The sequence below is a fragment of the Lycium ferocissimum genome, chromosome 2, assembly GCF_029784015.1.
Source record: "Lycium ferocissimum isolate CSIRO_LF1 chromosome 2, AGI_CSIRO_Lferr_CH_V1, whole genome shotgun sequence".
Taxonomy (NCBI): Eukaryota; Viridiplantae; Streptophyta; class Magnoliopsida; order Solanales; family Solanaceae; genus Lycium; species Lycium ferocissimum.
The window spans coordinates 38,148,399-38,172,154 of record NC_081343.1 but is presented as its reverse complement, the minus strand read 5'-3'; the positions used below and the strand labels follow the sequence as shown (position 1 = coordinate 38,172,154).

The window sequence follows — 23,756 nt, the reverse complement described above, 5'->3', positions numbered from 1 at the left end:
GACTCTATTGACAACAACTTTAATTCTATCTTTGCCCGTGGAGGGCAAGGACTTTTGTGGTTTATTGTGACGCTTCTCATTTTAGTTTGAGTGTTATTTTGATACAGGAGAAGAAGGTGATTGCTTATGCTTCCAGATAGCTGAAGATTCATGAGAAGAAATATCCTACTCATGATTTGGTATTGGCAGAGGTGGTTTTCGCTTTGAAGATTTGGATGGACTATCTCTATGAGTTCGTTGTATATTTACCGATCGAGGCGCGGTCTTCGTAGTTTTCATGTAGGGATCTTAATTCTAGGCAACGGAGATAGATGGAGTTGCTGAAGGATTATGGTATTATCGTTCTTATCATCCTAGTAAGGCAAATGTGGTGGCGCCTTCAGGCAGAAATACAACAGCATAGGTAGTTTGTGACGAGCTTGATTACGTCGTAATCCTTCGCCGGTGGAGGTTCGTAGACTGCGGCTACACGCCTCACGAGGCTTGATGTGTCTAATTCAAGCAGAGTACTGGCTTGTGTTGAGGCGAGATCATCGTTGGAGCAGATTAAGGCGAGCCAGTTTGAGAATGCGAGTTTGAATAAGAATCGTGATAAAGTCTTGCGTGGTGAGGCCAAGGAGGCCGTGTTTGATGATGAGGTTTTCTTGAGAATCAAGGGGGGTATTTATGTTCCCCATGTTGATGATTTGATTAAGATAATTTTAACGAAGGCTCACAGTTATAGATATTCCATTCATCCTGGTGCTACCAAGATGTACCGTGACTTGAAGCGATCTTACTAGTGAGGTACATGATGAAGTGCAAGTTGTTGGGCCACATAGTGTTTGAATTGCTAGAAGGTGAAGTACGAGCAATAGAGACCGGGGGTATGCTTTAGAGCATGCCCATTCCAGAGTGAAAGTGGGAGAGGATAGCGATGGATTTCGTAGTTAGTCTTCCGAAGACCATGGGTAAGTTTGATTCAACTTGGGTCATCATTGATAGATTGACCAAGTTGGCTTATTTCATATCGGTTCAGATTACCTATACTGCCTAGATGTTGGCCCAGATTTATATCTGTGAGATTGTTCGTCCGTACGGATTATTCACCGCCATATCCGATGGGGAACTATCGATGTTTACATCTGGTTCCGAAAGACGTTGCGTTTAGAATCGGGTTAGATTGGACCTTAGTACAAATTTCCACCCTCGGACAAACGACCCGAGAGGTCCCGATAATAACTCCGAGCTTGGTGTGATTGACTTCGGTGGCCATTGGGATTAGTTCTTACCAATCGGTTAATTTGCATATAACAACGGTCGCTATCACTCAGCATTGCCGTGGCCCCGTTTGATGCTTTTATACGAGGAGATATGGTCTTGTCGGGTGATTTGATACGTACCCGAGTAACGCCATAGAGTACTAATCTTTTGAAAGAGTTATTAGATAAGGTTAAGGTGAAAGTTAGGAAAAGCTATTTAGCATTTCGAGTAAAGCATGAGTATGTGGATTAAAAGGTTCGAAATCTTGAGTTTATGGTTAGAGAATAAGTCTTGTTGAAGGTCTCACCTATGAAGGGTGTGATGAGATTTGGAAAGAAAGGCAAGCTTAGTCTCAAATTCGTTAGTCCGTTTGAGATTCTTAATCGTGTAGGGGATATAGCCTATAAATTGGTTTTTCCTCCAGGTTTGTCAGGCGTTCATCCAGTGTTTCATGTCTCTATGTTGAAGAGATATCATGGTGATGGTTCATTTATCATCCGTTGGGATTCTATCGTGTTGGATAAGAATCCGTCTTATGAGGAAGAGACTATTGCTATTCTAGATAGAGAGGTTCGTAAGTTGAGGTAGAAGGAGATAGCGTCAGAGAAGGTTCAATGGAAGAACCATCCCGTTGAGGAGGCTACTTGAGAGATCGAATTTGATATGCGAAAGAATTATTCCCAGGTTATCAATGAGTCAGGTACCTTTTCCCTTATTTCTCTTCGTTGTCCGTTCGGGGACGAATGGTTATAACGACCCACTAGGTCGTTATGGGGTGAATTAGAAAATTAAACCTCTGCTGGGAATTCTGAGGTGCGGGTGAGTCCGTAGCGTGTTTTTATGTATATGTGCATGTTTGTTTGTGTCTGTAGGGCCTCGGATTGGTGTTGAGATTATTGGGTGAAAAACTAGTGAAAAAACCCGAGCTATGGGTTAAAATGGACCGTTGTAGCGAGTCCGTTGTAGTGGGTAGGGGACCGCAGCCATAGGGTGGGAAGAGCTAATGAGGTCCGCTGGCGAGAACGCTGCAGCGAGACATCAACCGCTGCAGCGTTTGACAGGAGGCAGAATCAGTATTTTATATTCTTATTTCTGAACTCATTCCCCATATAACTTCAAAACAGTTTTCAAGAACTCTTATGGCGAATTTCTAAGGCTAGGGCTAAAATAATCTTGAAAGGTAAGTCTCAACCCTCTACTTTGTTCATTCTATGATCACTTTAAGTTTCATGATTAGTTTAAGGCTCGTTAATTGTGAATGAAAGGGCTAAAACCCTAGAACTTAAGAAACCTTTGAATAATGAATGGGTTAGAGATTTATTGTTGTTTATTCATCTAAGATTATAGATTATCATTTCCTAGGGTGGAAATTCAAGTTCTAAGGGATAGGAATGATGTATTGACACTTAGGGTTTCATAAAGATGGTCACTTTGGCATAAAAACTGCTTGTAAAAGGGTTGAATTGATTAGAAAACCCATGAATGGGAATAGTCTAATGGTTGGGGTTGATTTTATGATGAAATCACACTTAGTGATAGTTCACCCACTTGAAAAGGGTAGAAGTAGTTGAGTTCCCTTTTCTTCAATTGTTGATTGTTTTAGTAGATGATCCATTACTCACTTAGCATTATGATTGCTAGACTTTGAACGTTCTGAAGCTTTGCGAAAGGAAAAAGCTATTGAGTGATTAGCATTTTCCGATTCGGTTGAGGGTAGGTTACGGTCTACTTGAGTTAGACTTTGATTAGTTGATTGTATATGTTATGAAATTGATAGGAGAAGCATGATTAGGACTTCAGACATAAAGTGCGGTTGGAAATTCCTAAGTTTGATATTGATTGATTAATTATGTGATTAACTATTTTGATATGATAAAGAAAGAGTTAATGAATACTCTTGTTGTTGACTTGGAGTAATCCATGGTTCATGCTTTTGATGAATTGATTCTTAAGTATTGATATGACTTGTGTCATGGTGACTTATGTTCTTGATACTACCTTGCTTCATTCTTTTGAGTGCAGATTGTGATCCAACAACATCTACCAGACCTCATATTTAGCGTGAGGCCAGTTTTCGACAGATTTGAGGGTGAGCTTCTATCTATCCCAACCGCCTAAAGATCTTCTATTATCAATGTCTATTTTATGACATTACTTATGTTTTTCAGAAAGTTGTTATTTCCTTAGACAGTTTATGTTTTAGAGTGATTGTACGATGACTTTCAGATCTTTGGGGTTGTAATAGTTAGACATCCGTATTAGTTATTTATTTATGGCAGGACTAGATGTTTTGGGTGACTATTGCTTTTGTTATACTCTTGACTTGTCTAAAGTGGTTAACTAATTAGTAATCGTTAGATGGTTGATTAAGTAGATGGTTCATCCACTAGGGGATTGGTATGGGTGCCACTCACAGCTATTTGGGTCGTGACACCAAATGGGTTGAAGCTATGGCACTTTCAAATAATGAAGGAAGAAGTGTAACCTTTCTCAGAAAGGAACATCTTTCGCTGTTTGGAATTTCCGCAAGGGCAATCATTAGTTATAGGGGCTATCATTTTTGCAATCGGTTATTCAAGACTCTTCTTGAAAAATATGGAGTTAAACATAAAGTTGCCACTCCCTATCATCCCAAACAAGTGGGCAAGTTGAGGTGTTGAATAGAGAAACCAATAGCATCCTAACTAAGACGGTGAATAATGTAAATAGGACTGATTGGTCGAGGAAATTAGATGATGCGCTATGGGCTTACCGAACAGCTTACAAGACACCAATAGGCAGGTCTTCTTACCAACTAGTGTTTGGAAAAGCTTGTCATCTCCCAGTAGAGCTTAAGTATAAGGCATTGTGGGCCTTGAAAAAGTTGAACCTAAATTGGGGTGATGCCTCAAACTTGAGGATGGAACAACTTAATGAGCTTGATGAATTCTGATTTAGAGCTTACATTAGCTCTTCACTCTACAAGGCTCGCATGAAGCATTTTCATGATAAGAAGATCTTAAAAGGGTAATTTAGCCCAGGGGATTGTGTGTTATTGTTCAATTCAAGGCTCCGGTTGCTTCCCGAAAAATTAAAATCCAAGTGATCCGGTCCTTTTGAAGTTACCTAAGTGTTCCCACATGGAGTAATTGAAATTGTGTGCCCAAGTGGAGATAGAATCAAAGTGAGCGGGCAGTGGGTTAAGCATTACTTGGGCTTAACCAATGAAATTAAGATAATTGAGGTCATCTACCTCGGCCGAACCTCGAAAAGGTAAAGCTCGTCGTCGCGACGTTAAATCAAGCGCGAGGTAAGGGCAAACTCAAGCTCTTTACTTTCATGTTATATGTTATTTTTATTTTCGTGATGTTTTTGATGTTTGTTTAAGTGTGTAAGAGTGATATGGAATACACAAAGGAAAAAAATCGGCAAAGTGCTTCACGATACAACCTGCGACATGACCAGCGTCTCTCATGTTGTGCCTACGGCATCACCTGCGCTTCGCAGGTTGTGCAAAATGAGAAATTAAAAATGACAAAATCTCTGTCATGAGTTGCGGAATAATGTCCACCTACGGTTTGCCGGTCATGCCTATGACAGCACCTGCGGTTCGCAGGTGGTGCAGTCCAGTGAAAAGGTGCGGGTCAATCTACCTGACCCGACCCGCGACCTTTTGTTTTTAAAACTCGCCATTTGAGCTTCATTATCCACCAGTTACGTTTTTTCCCCTCTTCTCACTCCACAATCGTTCCCTCCCATTTTTTTCTTTAAATTCATCTCTTCCTCTTTCAAAATCATTACACACAAAATCAATCCAAACAAGGGTTTCATATTTTCCTTTCAAGGTTGCATAAGCTTTTAGTTCAATAATCATCTCTCAACTTATCAAGTATAAAAACTCTAACTTCTCTTTTCCTAGTTTTCTATGGATGATTAAATCATGTGGGTAATGTTATTATTCACCCAAACATCGGTTTAAACAATAGTCTATTTCAAAAAGGAAAGGAAAGTTGATTTCATTGATTTGTTTGGGTTGTATAGGGTTGAAATTGGGGAATTCTTGAGTACCCATTGTCAATTTGTATGATTGGTATGTTGATAAATTGTTGATAATTGCTTTTGATGTGAAAGTGGAGAAGTTTTAAGTTCCCACTGAGTGAAAATCCTTGAAGGTTGCAAAATTTTGCACACATGTTTGCCAAAATGCCTCAATGACTAGTTTTGTTTGAAATATGATTCCATGTGTGGCAAATTTTATTGTTATGGGCTGATAAGAGTAGCAATAGGGAAAATCCTAAGTACCCAACTATTATTGATTATGTTACAATTCACACGTTGGTAATATGTTGTATAGGTCAATGAGAATCTTGCTTGAACTAATTGGTGTTGTCTAGTGCATAGTGTATCCTTTTCCAAATGAGTTCACGACTTTCCCCACTGATAGACGATGTGACAACTTTCTTAAGGGAAATAGTCATGTGTACGTGTGATTTTGTGTTTGACATGGATTCGTGAAAAAAAAAAAAGGAAAGAAGAAAAAGTTAGTTAAGTAGCACTAAGAAAAAGTTAGTTAAGTAGCACCGGCGTAACACACTTTTACCCCAGATGCTGACAGAGATTTGCAAGAAAAATAATCTTAGGTGACATCACCTGTGACATCACCTGCGGTTCATAGGTCATGCCTGCGTTCCCCAGGTGTTATTCGCAGATGACGACACCCTATACTGCTTTGTGTTGTTCAAGTTTTTGTGTTTTGTTCTTTCATTATCTTCTTTATTGTTCTTTCCCATATAAAGAAGAACCATAAATATTGTGTGTTTTGTAGTGTATTCGCAGGATGGTGAGAACAAGCAAATCAAAGGTAAGGGCAAGAAAACAACTAAGAAAGCCCTCGGATCGTCCCCGCCCAAAGAGGGGATGAGCATACCCCTTCACCGGAAGTTCTTGAAGCTCTTGTGAGGGGTAGAAGAAGGGAAGAAGAGGAAAAGTGGTTCCCCCTCCCAGGTTCCAGGAAATTGTATCTATCCTGAAGGATGTCAATGAGACTCGGGGGTTCAATGCGGAGAAGCGGGTGACTCTGAATGGGTTGCAAGACATGTGTCCAGGAATTATTCATAAATTGAACACATTAAGATGGAACTACTTCATGCAACCCAGCGAGCGTGAGGGAGTTCTATGGTGCTTATGGAGCTATATTGAACGCCAAGCTCAGTCATCGCCAACCCAAAAAGAATCTTGATCATATCAACTGGATCCCGATACGAGGTGTGGATGTTGATTGCTCGGCCGATAAAATTGGTGAGATTATCTTCGAGCAAAGGGAAAGTGGCTCGGTTGGTGGACGGTCCCCGCATACTTTCGAATATGATGACAGGATCAATGGCATCAGTTATTGTATCTAGAACACCAGAGTGGATTGACCAGCAGTTGGCATTTATATGAGCACCCTAAATCTCGAGGCAAAATTTTGGCTATCTCCAGTGTCCTCAAGGGTGAAATCATCAAAGAATGACACCGATATCTCTATTGAGAAGTGTATCCTAATTACTTCCCTCATGTCCGGGTTTATTTTCGATGTGGGGCTAATTATAAGGGATGAACTAAAAGATCGTGCCACACAGAAAAATACTTCACTCCCCTTCCCATGCCTTATCACAAAACTATGCCAGAAGGTAGGGGTGCGTACGATTGATCGGTTGGATAGAATAGTAAAGGCTAAGCAGACAGTTGGTATTACCACGTTGGAACCAGGTAGCAAAAAGAGAAAGAGGATGAGAGGCCAAAGGCCTCGGGTATCGAGCTTCGATCTCGTCAACATCGACACGAGCAGGGCCACCGTTCGCACTCGCGACTTCTCCGAGTTTCAAGGCTGTCCCAACGGTTCCTCCCTCTTCAAAGCCCGAGCCTTCGACTGCCCTAGCTACTACTTCAGGTCCTGCTTCCTCCATTCCTTTGTCGACTTCAGCTGCTCGAGGGCAAAGTATCACTAGTGAGGGTATGCGGTTGATTAGAGCGGCAAATGCCAAGGTGAATCCACTTGTGGACGACATCCTAAACAATGTCAAAGAGGCAATAGAAGTAGCTATGAACTATATTCAGATGCATTCAAAGAGGTCAAATGAGAGCAAGAGTAGATTAAGGGGTGTGTTAAGGCGATTAAGCTCAGACTTGAGCGTATCGACGGTGGTGGCGGTGATGGTCTCCCAGCTATTCGAGCGGACTTGGCAAAGGTTAAGGCTGATATTAAGGGGCTAAAAATCCCTGACATGGATCCTAGTGCACCCATTCTACCATCGGACACGGACTTGTTCTCTACTGGGCCTACCAAACCACTGGATGATAAGTTGCCTCAGGGGGAAGATGAGATCGTGGATGAAGGAGAGGAAACTGAGGAGGAGGGGAGTGAGAAAGAATCAGAGAATAAGGGTGATGTTGACCCAGTTAGCCAGAGATTGGGGAGAACCCGCAGTGAGGCATTCACAGTGGGTGTTAATAAGGACGATATAGACATCTTTGCGGTGATGCAACAATCCCTTGAGACACAGCATGGGGTTAGCAGCACGAGTGCTGATACGGTGCCACCACACCTACGGGGGGATGGAGCTGGTACTTCCTTCGCTCCCCCAGCTGATATTCCACTTCCGCCCGATTGGTCACGAGACCTTCACACGCGTCGCGGCCCTCGGAGTGGCGACCCCGTGACACCGCACCTATGGTTGTCCCACCTTTAGAGATCCTTCTTGCTGATCAGACTCCCCCTCTACACATGGAGTTTGACATTGCTCCCGCACTCACTCGTCGGACGCTTGGGGCCCCGGGGAGCTACTACCTCTTTGTTTTATAATTAATGCATTGGGGACAATTGCATGTTTATTTGGTGGGGGTAGCTCATGTTTTGAGGTGTTGGTAATGTCGATGTTTTTGGTGCTCTTGTATTTTCTTCGCCAATGTTCTTTTCCGAGAGTTTTTATTTTATGTTAAAGCTGGAATGTTTAAGTTGTTGTGTTCTTAAATGCATGCTTGTAACTAATCACTATCACCATTGTAGCCATTATCAGGTGGAAATACTTGAACACCTGTCATGTGGTTATAGTTTTGTGTAAGAGGCTTGAGGACAAGCAAAATTTTAAGTTTGGGGGTGTTGATGTGCCGTGAAATTACGGCACATTCGATGCTAATTCTTTAGACTTTTGTGACCCTTCAAGTACTTTCTGTGTTACTTTTCTTGTGTTTGTGTCATTTTGTAGGACAAGATGTTCGAAGAGTATAATGGAGAAAAATGGAGCAAAACAGGCCAAGGATAAAGGAAAGCATGACCTGCAGTTCGCAAGTCATACATATGAGATGCAGTGGAACGCAGAAGCCGACAATCAATTTTGACAAATTGGGAATTGGAAGTAGCACCTGCGAGACACATATGATGCCGCAGATGCTGCCATTCATTCAGTGAAGAATGCAACACCTGCGGGAATTTGGTGCAACCTGCGGTTCGCAGGTTGAACATGCGACACCTGCGGCTCGCATGTTATGCACGTAAGGGTATTTTTGTCCAAAGCTAGTGCACATTTTTGGGACGTTATAAATACTCTCCTAAGGTTTTGTAAAAGGGATACAATATTCAGTTCTTGTCTCTTCGTAGTAAAAGCACTTAGCATTGGTTGTTGAAGACTTTAAGAGAGGAATCTTGCTCTTTTTGTCTTCTTCTTCATACCTCATTGTAAGCTTTATGCATATTTTCTTTACTCTTGTCTTTTATTTAATAAAAATGAGTAGTTAAACCCATTAGCTAAGGTTGTGGGACCAAATGCATTAGTTATGCGGTTGAGTTTTTATATTTTAACTACATTTGTATGTTAAAGGTATTTTCTATCAACTCTTCAAGCTTTAATGTCATTATATGGTGGCCAATATTATTTGTGCCTAAATATCCTTACTTTGCTTGCAAAAGAAAGTAAGGGTTAGTAAAAGAGTTAATAGCAAGAATTTGAGGCTTTAAACCCCATCTAATAGCTTGAGCTAGGAATGGGAAAGCTACTTGAAGCTAAAAATGGGGATTCACATTTGGAACATTCTAAGGCTTGGAAAAGTTTAGTAATGACATTTACTAATTGGGTTGGAAGACTTTTTGGTAAAAAATCAAGCAACCCATTGTTTATCACACCTAAGCATATAAATTAGTGGAATCGATACTCAATTGCATTACTTTCCATTGAAACCACAACCTTGTTTCTTTTACTAATAGATCATATTTTATAACAACAAATAGCGATAATTAAATTAACAATCTTCAAACCAATCATTATTATACCCCCCTTCCCTAGAAATATAGACTAATAGTCGAGTGTTACACTTAGTAAGCATATTTCTTCAGTATATTCTTTGTGAGATTCGACCCAAACCTTGTTGGGTTCTATATTTGAATAACGACCGCTTTACTCCTATTTTAAAGGTGTAATTTGGGACGATAGATTTTAAAAATCTTTCTATTATCTTTTAATTTTTATGTCCAGTCAAACACCTTCACATGATTGACACTGATGGAGTAATAGCAATGTATATAAGTTGTTTGTTTCTCCTTTCTCTGATCATCAGAATGATCAGATACATGCTACACTGCAGCTATCTGTCCACGTCGTATATATCAGCCTGCATGGGCCATTCCTTTATCCCAGAGCAATGAAATGACCTTTCATTGACACATGTATATGGAGCAATGCATATAATTTCTTACAAGTGTGTGATTTACACTGCACAATGCACATTTTAAAGGGACCCAGGACCATCCATTTCCTCTGTATTCTGTATCTCAGCTCTCAGCAGTCATATCCCGACTGTTGATTCTAATATTGCCTCTCGTTTTAATTAGCAATGTTCACGCGTTTATACATATAAGGGTGTTTCCTGTCTGTGTTAAATATGGCTAAAATTTCAATAGGTTTGTCACATATTCCATATTATTATGGTAGTCCTTTGAATTGGAACGCAAGAATATATTGCAACCTTTTAGTTGATATGATTAATGCATGGAAACATGAAACGTACGCCTTTTTCAAAATATGCCAATAAGAGTCCGTACTCACATGATCGAATTCGAGTAGAACAAGTGGGTAAAAGTAACTGGAAGTATATTAAATAAATAGACCAAACCAAAAAAAAAAAAAAAAAAAAAATGCATGCGTTTGCAGCAGTAATTTCGCCTAAATTGCAATAGCCAGAAGAACAAGAAATTGGTGAGTTAATGTTTGTTCCTTGAAGTTATACAAACCCTAAAAATTAATTGGTGGTTTAAAAATTAATTGGTGGTCCTCGTTAGATCCACGATAATACTCCTAGTTCCATATTATGTGATCTTAGATTTTGCACAACCTTCAAAAAAATTAGAAGGATTATTTGCAAGAGTATTTATCTAAAAATATCTTTTATTTGTCTTGTTCTAAATTACTTATTTAACTAATACTCCACTAATTAAAACATTAAAGGGTAAAATTTCACTTGACTAACCGTAATCGTGTGTAGAATCTAAAATAAAGTATATAATCAACGTAAATGGTGGCTTATAACTAGATTATACTGGCGAAAATTTTGAAAAAAAAAAATGAATATGAGATTATGACTTTTTATGGACTTTGTTAAACTGTGGCGTAGTGTAAAATATACTTGGGTTAGGGGGAATAATGTGGTGCAGAAGACAAAATGGTTCTGAAACGCAAAGCGTATGGACCTTTTTCCGATTTTAGTTTAAGGGAGCCCTCTAAAATGGCTAAAATCTTCCATGTTTTGAAAAGGATAAGACCAGATTAATTTGACAAGTCTTTTTATCCCATACCATCCAAACAGTCCGATTCATGCCTGTCATCTGCGCATAATTTTGTCTAGTGTGTGGACATTTAGCAAAGGTAGAGTGATGATTTTAATTGAGTGGATATCAATTGATATTGCATCGACTATTCTTTGTCTAATAAGTGTTTCAAGATTTAGAGTTATTGAATTAAGAATGAATGTATGTTATATATATAGATATATCTTTAATTTTTGTATATTTATATCTATATAATTTAGGCAGAATATCTAAATATCACCTTAAGTTTGGCGCGTTTTATTTAGATTTTCCTTAACTATAATATGTAGTCTTAATTACCCTAAGAACTTGGCTGCGCTATTTGAGAGTATTTACCCTCCCCGGCCCCATACGTTGATATGGCAAAGAGAGTGACTATATACTCTTTTAATCCAATGGTGTATTTCTTCTTGCTTCAGCTCAAAATATAATGCAAATGTTACCCCAACTTTGCATTTTTCATGCATTTTGAAAAATGAAAAACTTGGCTCGAACTTCACCATTTTACCCTAATAAAATTAGTCGTATAAAAAATAATGAAGAACTAATTCAATATTTCTTCTTTAGGTGTAATGACTATTTATTTCAAGTGTGTATTTTTTTTTTTAAGCCAAAATCAATTAAAATAACTTAGAGCTCTATTACTTTTAGTTCAATAAAAAAAAGATTTAACCAAAATAATATAGTTAAGCAATTGTGTGCTTCTTTTTTATTTCTTGCTTAGATGAAATAATGACTATTTATTTTAACTTAATTTTTTTTTCTTTGGGCCAATTTTTTTTTTTTTTAAATGATTAAAGCTCGCCTTAATTTTTAGTGAAATAAAAAGTTTTAGTAGAATAATGAAGTTTCAAACTGTATAATTCTTATTATATCTTATTTAGATGAAATGACTATCTGTTTCAATAGTTACATTTTTCTTTTCGGGCAAAATCTGTAATAACAAAATTGGCTAAAATTTTATGGGCAATTTGCACGATTGTCCTTATTCGGGGGTGGTCTTTAATTTTGGGGAAGTTATATAAATACTAATAAATGAATAAAATATTTCATAATCTACAACTATTAACTATATTACATAATCTACAATATATACTCTATGTATATACGGTATATATGGTTTTATATCATAAATCAAGAATGTTGCTATGAATAAAAGGCTAAAAATAAGGAGTTTCTTATATTAGTGAAAATGAAATTAAATATATATCGAAGCACATTAATTACTTTTCTAAAAATCTCCAACATACACCACTAGCATTCTAAATCATAAACAAGTATATTATTGTTTATATAATATATATTATAGTACAATTATTTGAACAAGTATATACATTATTGTACTGCTATATTATGTATTTTGCACTATTATATACTATATATAATATTATTTCTTACGTATATTATACCATATACAATATTATTTCTTTATGTATACTACACAAATGTATTATGTGTTATATATAGGGCATCCATTATTGTATTCATATATTAGATATATTGAAGAAGCACAATACAATATTTATATATTAGGCATATACTGTATTATGTCACTACAACATAAGGCATTTATAGCTACGAAATCTTAGCTATGAATTTAAAAGTCATGGCTAGTACCTAGTAATAGCCAAAAAAATTTGAATTCCGTAGCTATCTACAAATTGTAAAATTTCTTAGCCACGAAAATCATATTTGCAAAGCTAATTCCTCATTTTAGCTATAATTGCTAAGAATCGTGGCAATAATTACCTAAATAGCTACAACCTTTTTGCTACAGTGAAATTTCATAGCTAATTATTAAGTTTTGCCACGAGTTGAAACTTACTGTAGCAATAGTTCACCTTTTAGCCACGATAAATTATTTGAAACAACATGTCGTAGCTAAATGAGTATTTTTGCTCCAAGTTATAAAAAATTGTGGCAATAGTTAAATGATATAGCCACAAAGTTTTAGCTTTTATAAAATTTCGTAACTAATTATTAATTTTTTTTTGCCACGAGTTGAAACTTACTGTAGTAATAGTAACCTTTTAGCCACAAAAAAATATTTTAAACTAAATATTGTAGCTAAATAAGTATTTTTTGCTTCAGGTTATATGAAATTATGGCAATAGTTAAATGATATAGCCACAAACTTTTTTTTATAACAAAACATCGTAGCCAATTATTAATTTTTGCCACGAGTTAAAACTTACTGTAGCAATAGTTTATCTTTTAGCCACAATAAATTATTTAGAACAACATGTTGTAGCTAAATACGTATTTTTGCTGCTAGTTATAAGAAATTATGGCAATACTTAATTGATATAGCCACAAACTTTTTGTTATAACAAAACTTTGTAGCTAATTGTTATTTTTTGCCGCGAGTTAAAACTCGCTCTGGCAATAGTAATCTTTTAGCCACAAAAAAATATTCAAAGTAACATATTATATCTAAATAAATACTTTTGCTTCAAGTACTAAAAAGTCGTGGCAATACTTGACTTAATAGCTATAATCATCAGTTTTAGGTTCTGATTCCATGTCTACAATATTATCATCAGCTAAGTTAACATCAGTACTGATAAAATCAAGATTATAATTAAAAAATTAGCTTTATCTAATTAATGAGTGAATAACTAAATATATAGAATTTAAACAGCTATAATCTTGTATCAATAGCATAGTATAACATATTATATTTATTTAATCTAAACAATAAAAGTGTTATGATATATAGTCTTGTACTATGTTAATAACTTATTGATTATCGTACACTAAAAATTTAATATGATTCACATACAATACGTCGTCTTGTCTCTTTTGTGACTATATTTGGACATTTTATAATACCTAAATAATTAAGAATTATATTTTAAAATTTCAATGATATATATGATTGATACAGAAGTGCATAACAATACTAACTAGTATATCATAATTCATATTAAAATCCAACTTAATAAATCTGTAGTAAACTAGTATTATATTTTTAACAATTTGGTTATTCATACTATTAAATTTTATTTTCAATAAATTAAGAATATTGTTGATATACGTACGATTGTACATCGAAACAAACTATTATATAATAATTTATATTTAATAAAGTATTACTTGTAAGATTCAATATAATGAATAATTATGTAATTTTATTAATTAATTTTGAATATCTAATTATATCACATTTAAATATCTATGTGCTTGTATGATTGTATCTAACCACATTGATCACTAATTATATTAAATTTAAATAATATGCATTATTGATTTTATGATCTTATTGCAATATTAAATAACTAATGCGGACCCGAAGGATAGCGGTTGCGGGTTTGCTTGTCATAAAAAAACTTAATAATTATTATAAATATAATTAATAATTTGATGTAATTAAAATAGGAGCATATGAGTTATGACAAACCCGTTTGGCATTCATTTTTTTCCAGAGTAATAATTTTTTACTTTATTTAAAGTCAATGTTTGGCCATAAAAATTTCAAATACAACTTGAAGTTGTATTCCGAATTTGGAAAAAAACTTATAGCATATTTTCCAACCCACTTTTCACTTTTGAAGTTGTATTTAAGTACATTCAAGCATGAACATTATTTCAAATATTATTTTCAAAAAGTATGACCAACACAACTTCATTTGAAATCTACGGCCAAACGCTTACTTAGTATGATTCGTATATAGTATAGGGGTCTCTTCTCGTTTGTGACTATATTTAGACATTTTACAATACCTAAATTATTGAGAATTATATTTTAAAATTTTAATAATATATATGATTTATGCACTAACTAGTATATCATAACTCGTATTAAATGAAGAATTAATTTTTAAATACAATTTAAAGAAATATCTAATAATATTTATTAAATTTGAATATTTAACTATGTTAGATTTAAATAACTATGTTCTTGTATTTATTTATTGATTACTATTATATCAATTTAAATAAATAAAAGTTATCAATTAATGGCTTAATGCTATTTTAATAACTTGATACTTCTAGACCTAGTTATCAAGAATCTAAGCAAGCACGGTCCCTGTTCCCTTTGTCTAATCTAAAACCCAGTCTTCATCTTTTCCCTCTAGCCGCCACACCAATCCACAGTTTCCTGTACTCTTTTTCAATTTCACCAACACGAATCTTTATTACTCCATCAAAAGTTTATAAGGGGTTCTTTGGTTTTTATGCAATGCAGTTGGATAAATGGCTAATTGATTCTTTTTATTACACAATGGAGGGGCAAAAGTGATGTCATCTTTTATTAGATCTACATCGACAAGAGCTTTTGATGCAATTAATCGCTTTTGAAATGTGATTCCGGAGATGGTATTGACTTTTCTATTTCATATTCGCAGTTTATTGAGTCGAATGAACTCTCTTGTTATTTATTAGGAATTTTGTTGTTCATGTTAATATTTGTATGTGTCACCGTTATTGATCTAGAAATATGTTTGTTTCTTAATCGAGATTTGTTAGAAGAAACTTTTAGTGTAAAGATTCAAATCTATTATGAAAAATTTGGAGCTTTGCTATCCCTTTTAAAATTACTGTGAAGGTTTTTCATGAGAAGTTAATCAATGTATTTCTCATAATATATGATTCAATATACTTATATAATCATTCGTTTATGTTTATGATGTTAATTTACTTTATCAAAATTAACAGGCAGATTATGGAATTATTAGAGCCGCAGCAATAGTGACAAATTAGAGGGCGGATACTGATCAAACTAAGATGCGGTTGGAGGCTGCGTGGGAGGAGAGAAATGAAAAGATCGTGCTGACTTTGAGTCTCAAGCAAGATGACAACAACAACAACATACCCAGTGTAATCCACAAGTCTCAAGCAAGATATTACTATTGTAATTGTGTCATAGACAAATGATGTATTATGAATGTTTGAAATTTTAGATATGTGACTATGTGTAACTTGAAACCTATTATGGAATACAAAATTAACAATGCTTGTGGCGTATTCTTCAATATGTAGCGATGAAAATTTTGAATTCGTAGCTAACTATACATATAATTGCCAAAAACAGGGCTACGCATTCTTACTTTTCGTAGCAAATGTAGAAAAAAATTATCTATAATTTTATATATTTCATGACAAAAAGAATGGATTCTTTAGTTACATACAAATATATTTGTGGCAAATACTTGAACTCGTAGCTAAATACATTATTATTTCCACGAGACTAAACTATAAAAATAGCCACCAAATTTGTATTTTCATGGCAAATAGCTTAAACTTTTTGCCACAAAAGAACACACTGTAGCTACAATATAAAGATTGCTACAAGTTTTATTTGTCGTGGCAAAAGAATAAAATTATTTGCTATAAATATATTTTTCGTGGCAAGGACATTTTACCGTCACAGCTACAACGCAAAATAATTCGTAGCAATAAGTATTACTCCTTAGCCACGGATCACCAAAAGTCTGTAGCTAACCTTTAGCTACGCTACATTTTGCTACGGATGCTACGGAAAAAAATATTGTGACTAAAGTGTTTAGCCACAAAAAATTTCATATTTAGCTACAACGTATTTTATAGCTATAGATGCCTTATGTTGTAGTGTGTGTTATATATATATATATATAGGGTGTATTCATATATTAGATATATTGAAGAAGCACAATACAATATTTATATATTAGGCATTTACTGTATACTATATATATATATATATATATATATATATATATATATATATATATATATAGGGCATCCATTATTGTATTCATATATTAGATATATTGAAGAAGCACAATACAATATTTATATATTAAGCATTTACTGTATACTATATAAAATATACAAATTTAAATTTACATTGAGTTAATGTTCCTATTTCATGGAAAAGAGAGAAAAATTGAAGAATAAATAAATATGTGATGGCAGAAACAAAGCATAATTTTATGGGATGGGGTGTCAGTAATTAATTACGATTCCTATTTTAATGGGATTTCATAAGTAATTAGAATTTTAGGGATGTCAAGTTTTCCATTTTAATGCATTTCATAGAGATATTTAAGGGATATTAAAAAGTTTTACAATATGTAATTAAATAAAAAGTTAAAATTAGAATAAATTATATTTATGTAATTTTTTTGAAGTAGTTGTAATTTTTTTAAATACCTATTTAAAAAGTTGTATTTGTGTGCTTTTTCCTTTAATATATATATATATATATATATATTATTGTATTCATATATTAGATATATTGAAGAAGCACAATAAAATATTTATATATTAGCCATATACTGTGTACTATATAAAATATACAAATTTAAATTTACATTGAGTTAATGTTCCTATTTCATGGAAAAGAGAGAAAACTTGAAGAATAAATAAATATGTGATGGCAGAAACAAAGCCTAATTTTATGGGATGGGGTGTCAGTAATTAATTACGATTCCTATTTTAATGGGATTTCATAAGTAATTAGAATTTTAGGGATGTCAAGTTTTCCATTTTAATGCATTTCATAGAGATATTTAAGGGATATTAAAAAGTTGTACAATATGTAATAAATAAAAAGTTAAAATTAGAATAAATTATATTTATGTAATTTTTTGAAGTAGTTGTAATTTTTTTAAATACCTATTTAAAAAGTTGTATTTGTGTGCTTTTTCCTTTAATTTTTGCCCATCAAATTGCTGGTCTTTAATTTTTGCCCTTCCCCTAAAAACCTCTAGGTTCCGGGTTCAAATCCCCGCTCGGTCAAAATTAAAAAAAAATCGTAAGGCAGAGTTTCAAATTCTACCTTAAGATTGAGTTTCAAACTCTACCTTAAGGGCATAGTTTGCCTGCAAACTCTACCTTATAAGGCAGAGTTTGCCTTCACGCATAAGGTAAACTCTCCTTAAGATCAAACTCTGTCTTGCGAATCCAAACTATGCCTTGCGATTTTTTTCAAAATTTTTGACTGAGCGGGGTTCGAACCCGAAACCTCAGAATATTTTCGGTCACTTTTTTAAGAGAAGGGCAAAAAATTAAAGACTAGTGCCTTTGAAGGGAAATCCCCGCAAAAAACGGTTCTGCCAAATAAACTTTTTTGCCTAACAAATGGAGTTCTAGCAGAGTTTTTTTACTAGTATGACCTGAAAAAAATCCAAAAAAAGTTAATGAATTCTAGAAAGTAATTTTTGTCTTAAGAAAATGCCACGTGGACAAATTTTTACGTTGCAAGCGAGTGAATCTCACTCTCTTAGGATCAGATCATGCGAAAGGGGGTAAACCTATCAAATAGCCAAGTTTAGGGGATAATAAAACTACTTATAATTTAGAGTGATCTGAATAAAACGCATCAAGTTTAGGAAGATCTTTAAATATTACTCAATTGAACACGCAATAACTCGTCTTCGATCCTTACGTACATATATTTTTTAAAGAAATATTTCAACTAATTGCACAAGTTTTAGTATATTCTGTCAAAAACTATATCTGTAGGCGGAGTCATCTTTGTTTAAGAGGTGTCAACTGACACTTATTTGAGGAAAAAAAAAATTGTATAGATAGTTAAAAAATATTAAAGTAAAGATATATATGTTATATGTGTAATCCTCTTAGCTTTTTTTTTTTTATTATTATTATTATTATTATTATTATTATTATTATTATTATTATTATTATTTTATAGTAGAACTTTCTTCAATGAAAATCTTGACTCCACTACTATTTACCATTATTACTAGTTACTAGTCTTGTGAAGCTCGGGCCCGAGATTTGTAGAAAATTTTATAATAGTTTAATTAGAAAAGGGAAATTTGCACTATTGCCCGTATTCGGCGGTGATCTTTAATTTTTGCCCCTTAAATTGCTGGTCTTTAATTTTTGTCCTTTGCCTAAAATATCCCGAGGTACTGGATTCGAACCCGGCTCAGTTAAAAAAAAATTGCAAGGCAGAGTTTCATAGCAAAGTAGGCCTATTCGGGCAAAAGTTAGGCCTCAAAGTAAAAAAAAATGTCTTAAGGCAAATTCTGCATTAAGGCAAACCTCTACCTTATAAGATAGACTTTTACCCGAATAGGCTTATTTTGCTACGAAACTCTGCCTTGCGGTTTTTCTAAATTTTTTGACCGAGCGGGGGATCAAAGCTGAAACCCATGAGTGTTTAGGTCGAAGGGCAAAAATTAAATACCACCAATTTGAGGGGAAAAAAAATAAAAGACCACCAATTTGAGGGGTAAAAATTAAAGACCACCAATTTGGGGGCTAAAAATTAAAGACCAGTGCTTCTGAAGGACAATCCGCGCAAAAAAAAAAATGATTAAAAAAGAGATAATTTGATATATTATAAACTAACATACTTGGAAGTATTTTAAGTAATTTTAAACTGACTACAAGAGGAGTCGACCATTGTGTTTTGCTTCTTCATAGTGATTCAAAGAAATATATTATTTTTTAGCTAAGATTTCGATAGGTAAAAGGATCCTTTTATTTCTTCACCACAAATTCTTGCATCATTTCTTAAAAATATATCATATCGATATCCGTAAAAGCCTATGTTTAGCTACACTAAAACGGTTTAAGAGTTAGAAGAGATAAATAACAAAATTAAACTTCAAAAGTTAAAAAATTATTAAAAATAAATATAAAGGTGGGATTAAGAAGCAGATCACCAAGTAGGCACAATTACATCCCTTTCTTTTTTACTCTCCACCAAACCCAACCCCCCCCCCCTTCCTCCCTCTTCCACTTAATTAAGAACATTGAATAAAATTTAAAATTTCTTTTCCTTTTATTTTCAAAGATCTAATTTATTAATTCTTGAAACATTTTGATACCATAATTTACTAAAAGCTATTGCAGTAGAAAAAAACTAAGATTCAATGCAAAAAAGAAAAAAGAAAAAAAGTTGCTAGAAGGACTACAGGTACAAAAAAAGATTAATAATAATAATATATAATTTAGTTCAAGAAAATAATATTAGACATACATTTTACATTTATTCTTCTGTTGAGAAATTGGTGAATTTACTTATAAATAAAGATAAAATTTTAAATTTTAAAAATTGACACTTTAAACTGATAATAGTATATGCTAATTCTAATTAAATCATACAAAATATGAAAAATTGCTATTTTTCTTAATTTAAACTTTCTTTTTTCTTGCAAAAGATGGATGTGAGGAAATGACATTTCTTCTTCCTTTTTTTTTGAAGTCTAAGTGAAATTTATTTTGATAAATTTACGTCATAATAATATTATAAGTATGCTATCAGTCCAAGAAAGTTAGGATCAACTAAAATTTAATAAGTAGATCATGTCTCAATGCAACAACGTACCTAATAATTTTGTTCCTTCTCGCTTTTATTTTTCTGAAGGATCGACTTTGATTTTTTTTTTTTTTACTATATAAAATTATGTTAAAATATCATACCTAATTTATATCTTCAAAATAAAAAGACTATTAAGAGATAAGATCAGGATAAATCTAACTATAATCCTAAAATTTACAAAGTGAAAATATCATTTACAGAGTTCTCTCTCAATACCAATTGAGCTCTTCAAAGTTACTATTTCTTCGGTCCAATTTATGTGACACACTTTCTTTTTGGTTTGTCTAAAAGAGAATATCATTTTTCTATATTTAGAAACAATTTAACTTTATGAAATAATTTACAACTACACTAATATCTAAAACTTGTTTTGGACCACAAATTTTAAGTCTCAAACCCCGTGCTCACAAATGTGTTAAACTCCGTGTATAGTCAAATAGGACGGAGAGAGTACTATTAGTTATTTATCTTTATGGATAGTTGGTTCGTTTAGATGAAATCATTACTATTCACAACTTTTTAAGCATTTTAAAGGGTCTCAAACTTTATTATATTTACCAAGTTAAATGTGGCAATCTAAGTAATAAATAAATAAAGTAAGGCTAAATATATGACAAAAAAATTTATCGTGCATATTTCACTTACAAAAAGTTGAACTAAGGGGCCATGTACAATATTATCAAAAAAGGTTTGAAAGTGTCATGATTTATTTGGAACATACTTAGGTGTATCATGCAATAAATAACAAGTACAAGGTTAGATTTGGAAGAGAAAATCCTTCTAGTTAGCAAGCACACAACTAAATGGTTGAGATTCAACTATGGACTACAAAATCTTTGCATTGTCCCTTATTACTACTACTAGTTACCTGAGTCCCGTGCCAAGCCCGTGCTCAAACTCAAGATATAAAAATATTCATATTTCAATTAAAAAAGTATAGTTTATTACATATTTTCTTACTGCATAATTAACAATTCAGCGACATGTTAAATACGTATTGTTGATAATTCTTCATCATTATTAATGTTCTTTAGTCAACTAATTAGATAATTTTTAAATAAAAAATTAATTATGAGGAAGGAAGTTTAGCAAACAAAAATCATCAAATACCAAAGGGACACAAGCGAATCGACATTCTGTAAAGTAACATAATTTAAATTATGTAAAATAATACAACTAGGTGAGAATTATAAATTGAAAAATATTGACATCTTTATGAATATGTGAGCATATAAATTTTGTATTTATAAATAGAAATAGATTTTTTTTGGTATTATTAAGTTTTAATTTCACTCATAATACTTCATGTAACAAGAGTTTATGCTAGATAAATGTGGTGATTTAAGCTTAGTTTTATATGAAATTAAGGGAAAAAAAATTAAATTCATCACATGAACATCAAGAATCAATTTAGTTCTTCATATATAGTTTATACTTAAAATATTAATTCTAAGTTAATATTGCAGTTTATAGTACTTTTTTGTATTTTTAAAATCTAAATTTAATTTAAAATACAAGTTGATTAAGCTACATAATTCAGTCAAAACATAATTCAGTCAAATTAACTCTGGAGAAATAAAAAGTGTCACATAAATTAAAATCAGGGCAAGAGTAATTAGTAATATCTAATAAATGCTCCAGTTAAAAACGATAATATGGCTCCATAATTGCCTAAATTTTACTACGTAATATGTATGATAACAAATAATGTAAAGGGTAATCTAATAGTCCTTTTTGTCCATGTCACGACCCGACTAGGGGGCCATGAAGGGTACCCGGAGCTGACTACAGAGCACCACTCATTACGCTAGTCATCATACTCATCCTGAACGCATATAAACTCCAAGACCAAACATAAATATCCATAAGCCCCCATGGCTGCCAAAAATGATATACAAGGATAGACAATGTAGTCACCATGGGTCATCCACTACCCATACGTACGTATCTACGAGCCTCTACTAGAGTACTAGACATAAGGACGAGACAGGACCCCGTCGTGCCCAAAATATATGTACACAAAATAGTAATCAATGGCACCTCCGGAACAATAGAGTGCTCTCAAAGTCTACTGATAGCTCCTACGAATCTGGATCACCTCCCTGTCTACCTGTGGGCATGAACACAGCGTCCAAAGAAAAAGGACGTCAGTACGAGTATTGTACTAAGTATGTAAGGCATGAATAAAATGAACATAATAGAGAAATCATAAGACATGAGATGAATATATAACCGGCTTAACTTTTAAGAGTAAACACATCATATATATATATAACGTATCTTATGTACCATCGTCATTTACCCGCGTCCGGGTAACCATCATAAGCCGCCCACTAGTGGTGTCATGCCCGGCCTTCTAGGCTCGGTGTAATCATATGCATCCCGCCTCAGCGGTGATATGCCCGACCATCTAGGCTCGGTGTAATCGTACGCAGCCCGCCTTAGCGGTGACATGCTCGACCATCTAGGCACGGTGTAATCATATCATCATGAACTCACCATAACTCATCATCATCATCATACATTTGTCATAGAACATACTTTAGATCTTAAAGACAGTCTATAACTATATCGGGGTGACATAAGGTCGAGAACCCCCGATCACATTATGGAGTGATCATATTCATCATATCTCACCTTGAAGGAACTAGCATTATGAGGTGAGTCGACAACAAGGAATAATATCAAGGAATTATATATGGATCATTAGTTTCATAAGAATATCATATCACAAGCTTTGGAATCTCTAGACTTAGACGCATCGTCATCGTTGTCATTTGCATAGCATATCTCTTATCTTTATCTCATGAGCAGTTCTTAATAGTCATAGGCTTATAGTTTCCGGAATGTGAGAAAGTCATGGAGAAATAGAGTAATTCATGTCATAGGAATCATGCCTTAGAAAAAGGAGGGACTAGCCTCACATACCTTTTCGTTTAACTACTCTATCGCTTGATCGTTCTCCTCCAATGTTCACGTTTCTACCTTCAAAAGAGTTCGTATTAACATTAGCTAATCGATCACATGAACATGCTCAACTAAAGCTAGAGAAAATTGGGCAGCATTTCCTTTGTTTCAACGACTTTCTCCATGTAATAAAACAACTCCCAAATAGCAATAGCAACTCCCATAATGTCACAATCAATAGATTTCTCTAGCTAAACATTTTTCACTTCTCAAATTCACTTTCAAAGTCATCCATAACCATGACTACAATACAACAACATAATCATTCTTCCCATAATATTGCCTCAACGTCATTAGCATCATTCATAACAAGATTATACACATCTCATACTAAAAATCATGGCTCAATTCAACTTACTACTCAAAATACCATTATTTCCCTATCTGAGCTCATATTCTATTTTCTTCTCTAATCCAAGTCTTTCAACTACTCAATACTTTGAATAACAT

General features: G+C 33.9%; 1 protein-coding gene and 1 long non-coding RNA gene across 2 annotated transcripts; one reads left to right on the top strand and one right to left on the bottom strand.

Moving 5' to 3' along the window:
* Window positions 1-311: 311 nt before the first annotated feature.
* Window positions 312-782, top strand: LOC132047561 (uncharacterized). Its single transcript, XM_059438589.1, has 2 exons — window positions 312-403; window positions 506-782. The coding sequence occupies exons 1-2, from the start codon at window positions 312-314 to the stop codon at window positions 780-782; spliced, it is 369 nt and encodes a 122-aa protein (XP_059294572.1).
* A 15,482-nt stretch (window positions 783-16,264) lies between these two features.
* On the bottom strand, window positions 16,265-16,641 carry LOC132048017 (uncharacterized). Its single transcript, XR_009412876.1, has 2 exons — window positions 16,432-16,641; window positions 16,265-16,390 (listed from the first exon to the last, which is right to left on the bottom strand). It is a non-coding gene; the product is annotated as an uncharacterized LOC132048017 (long non-coding RNA).
* Window positions 16,642-23,756: the final 7,115 nt, after the last annotated feature.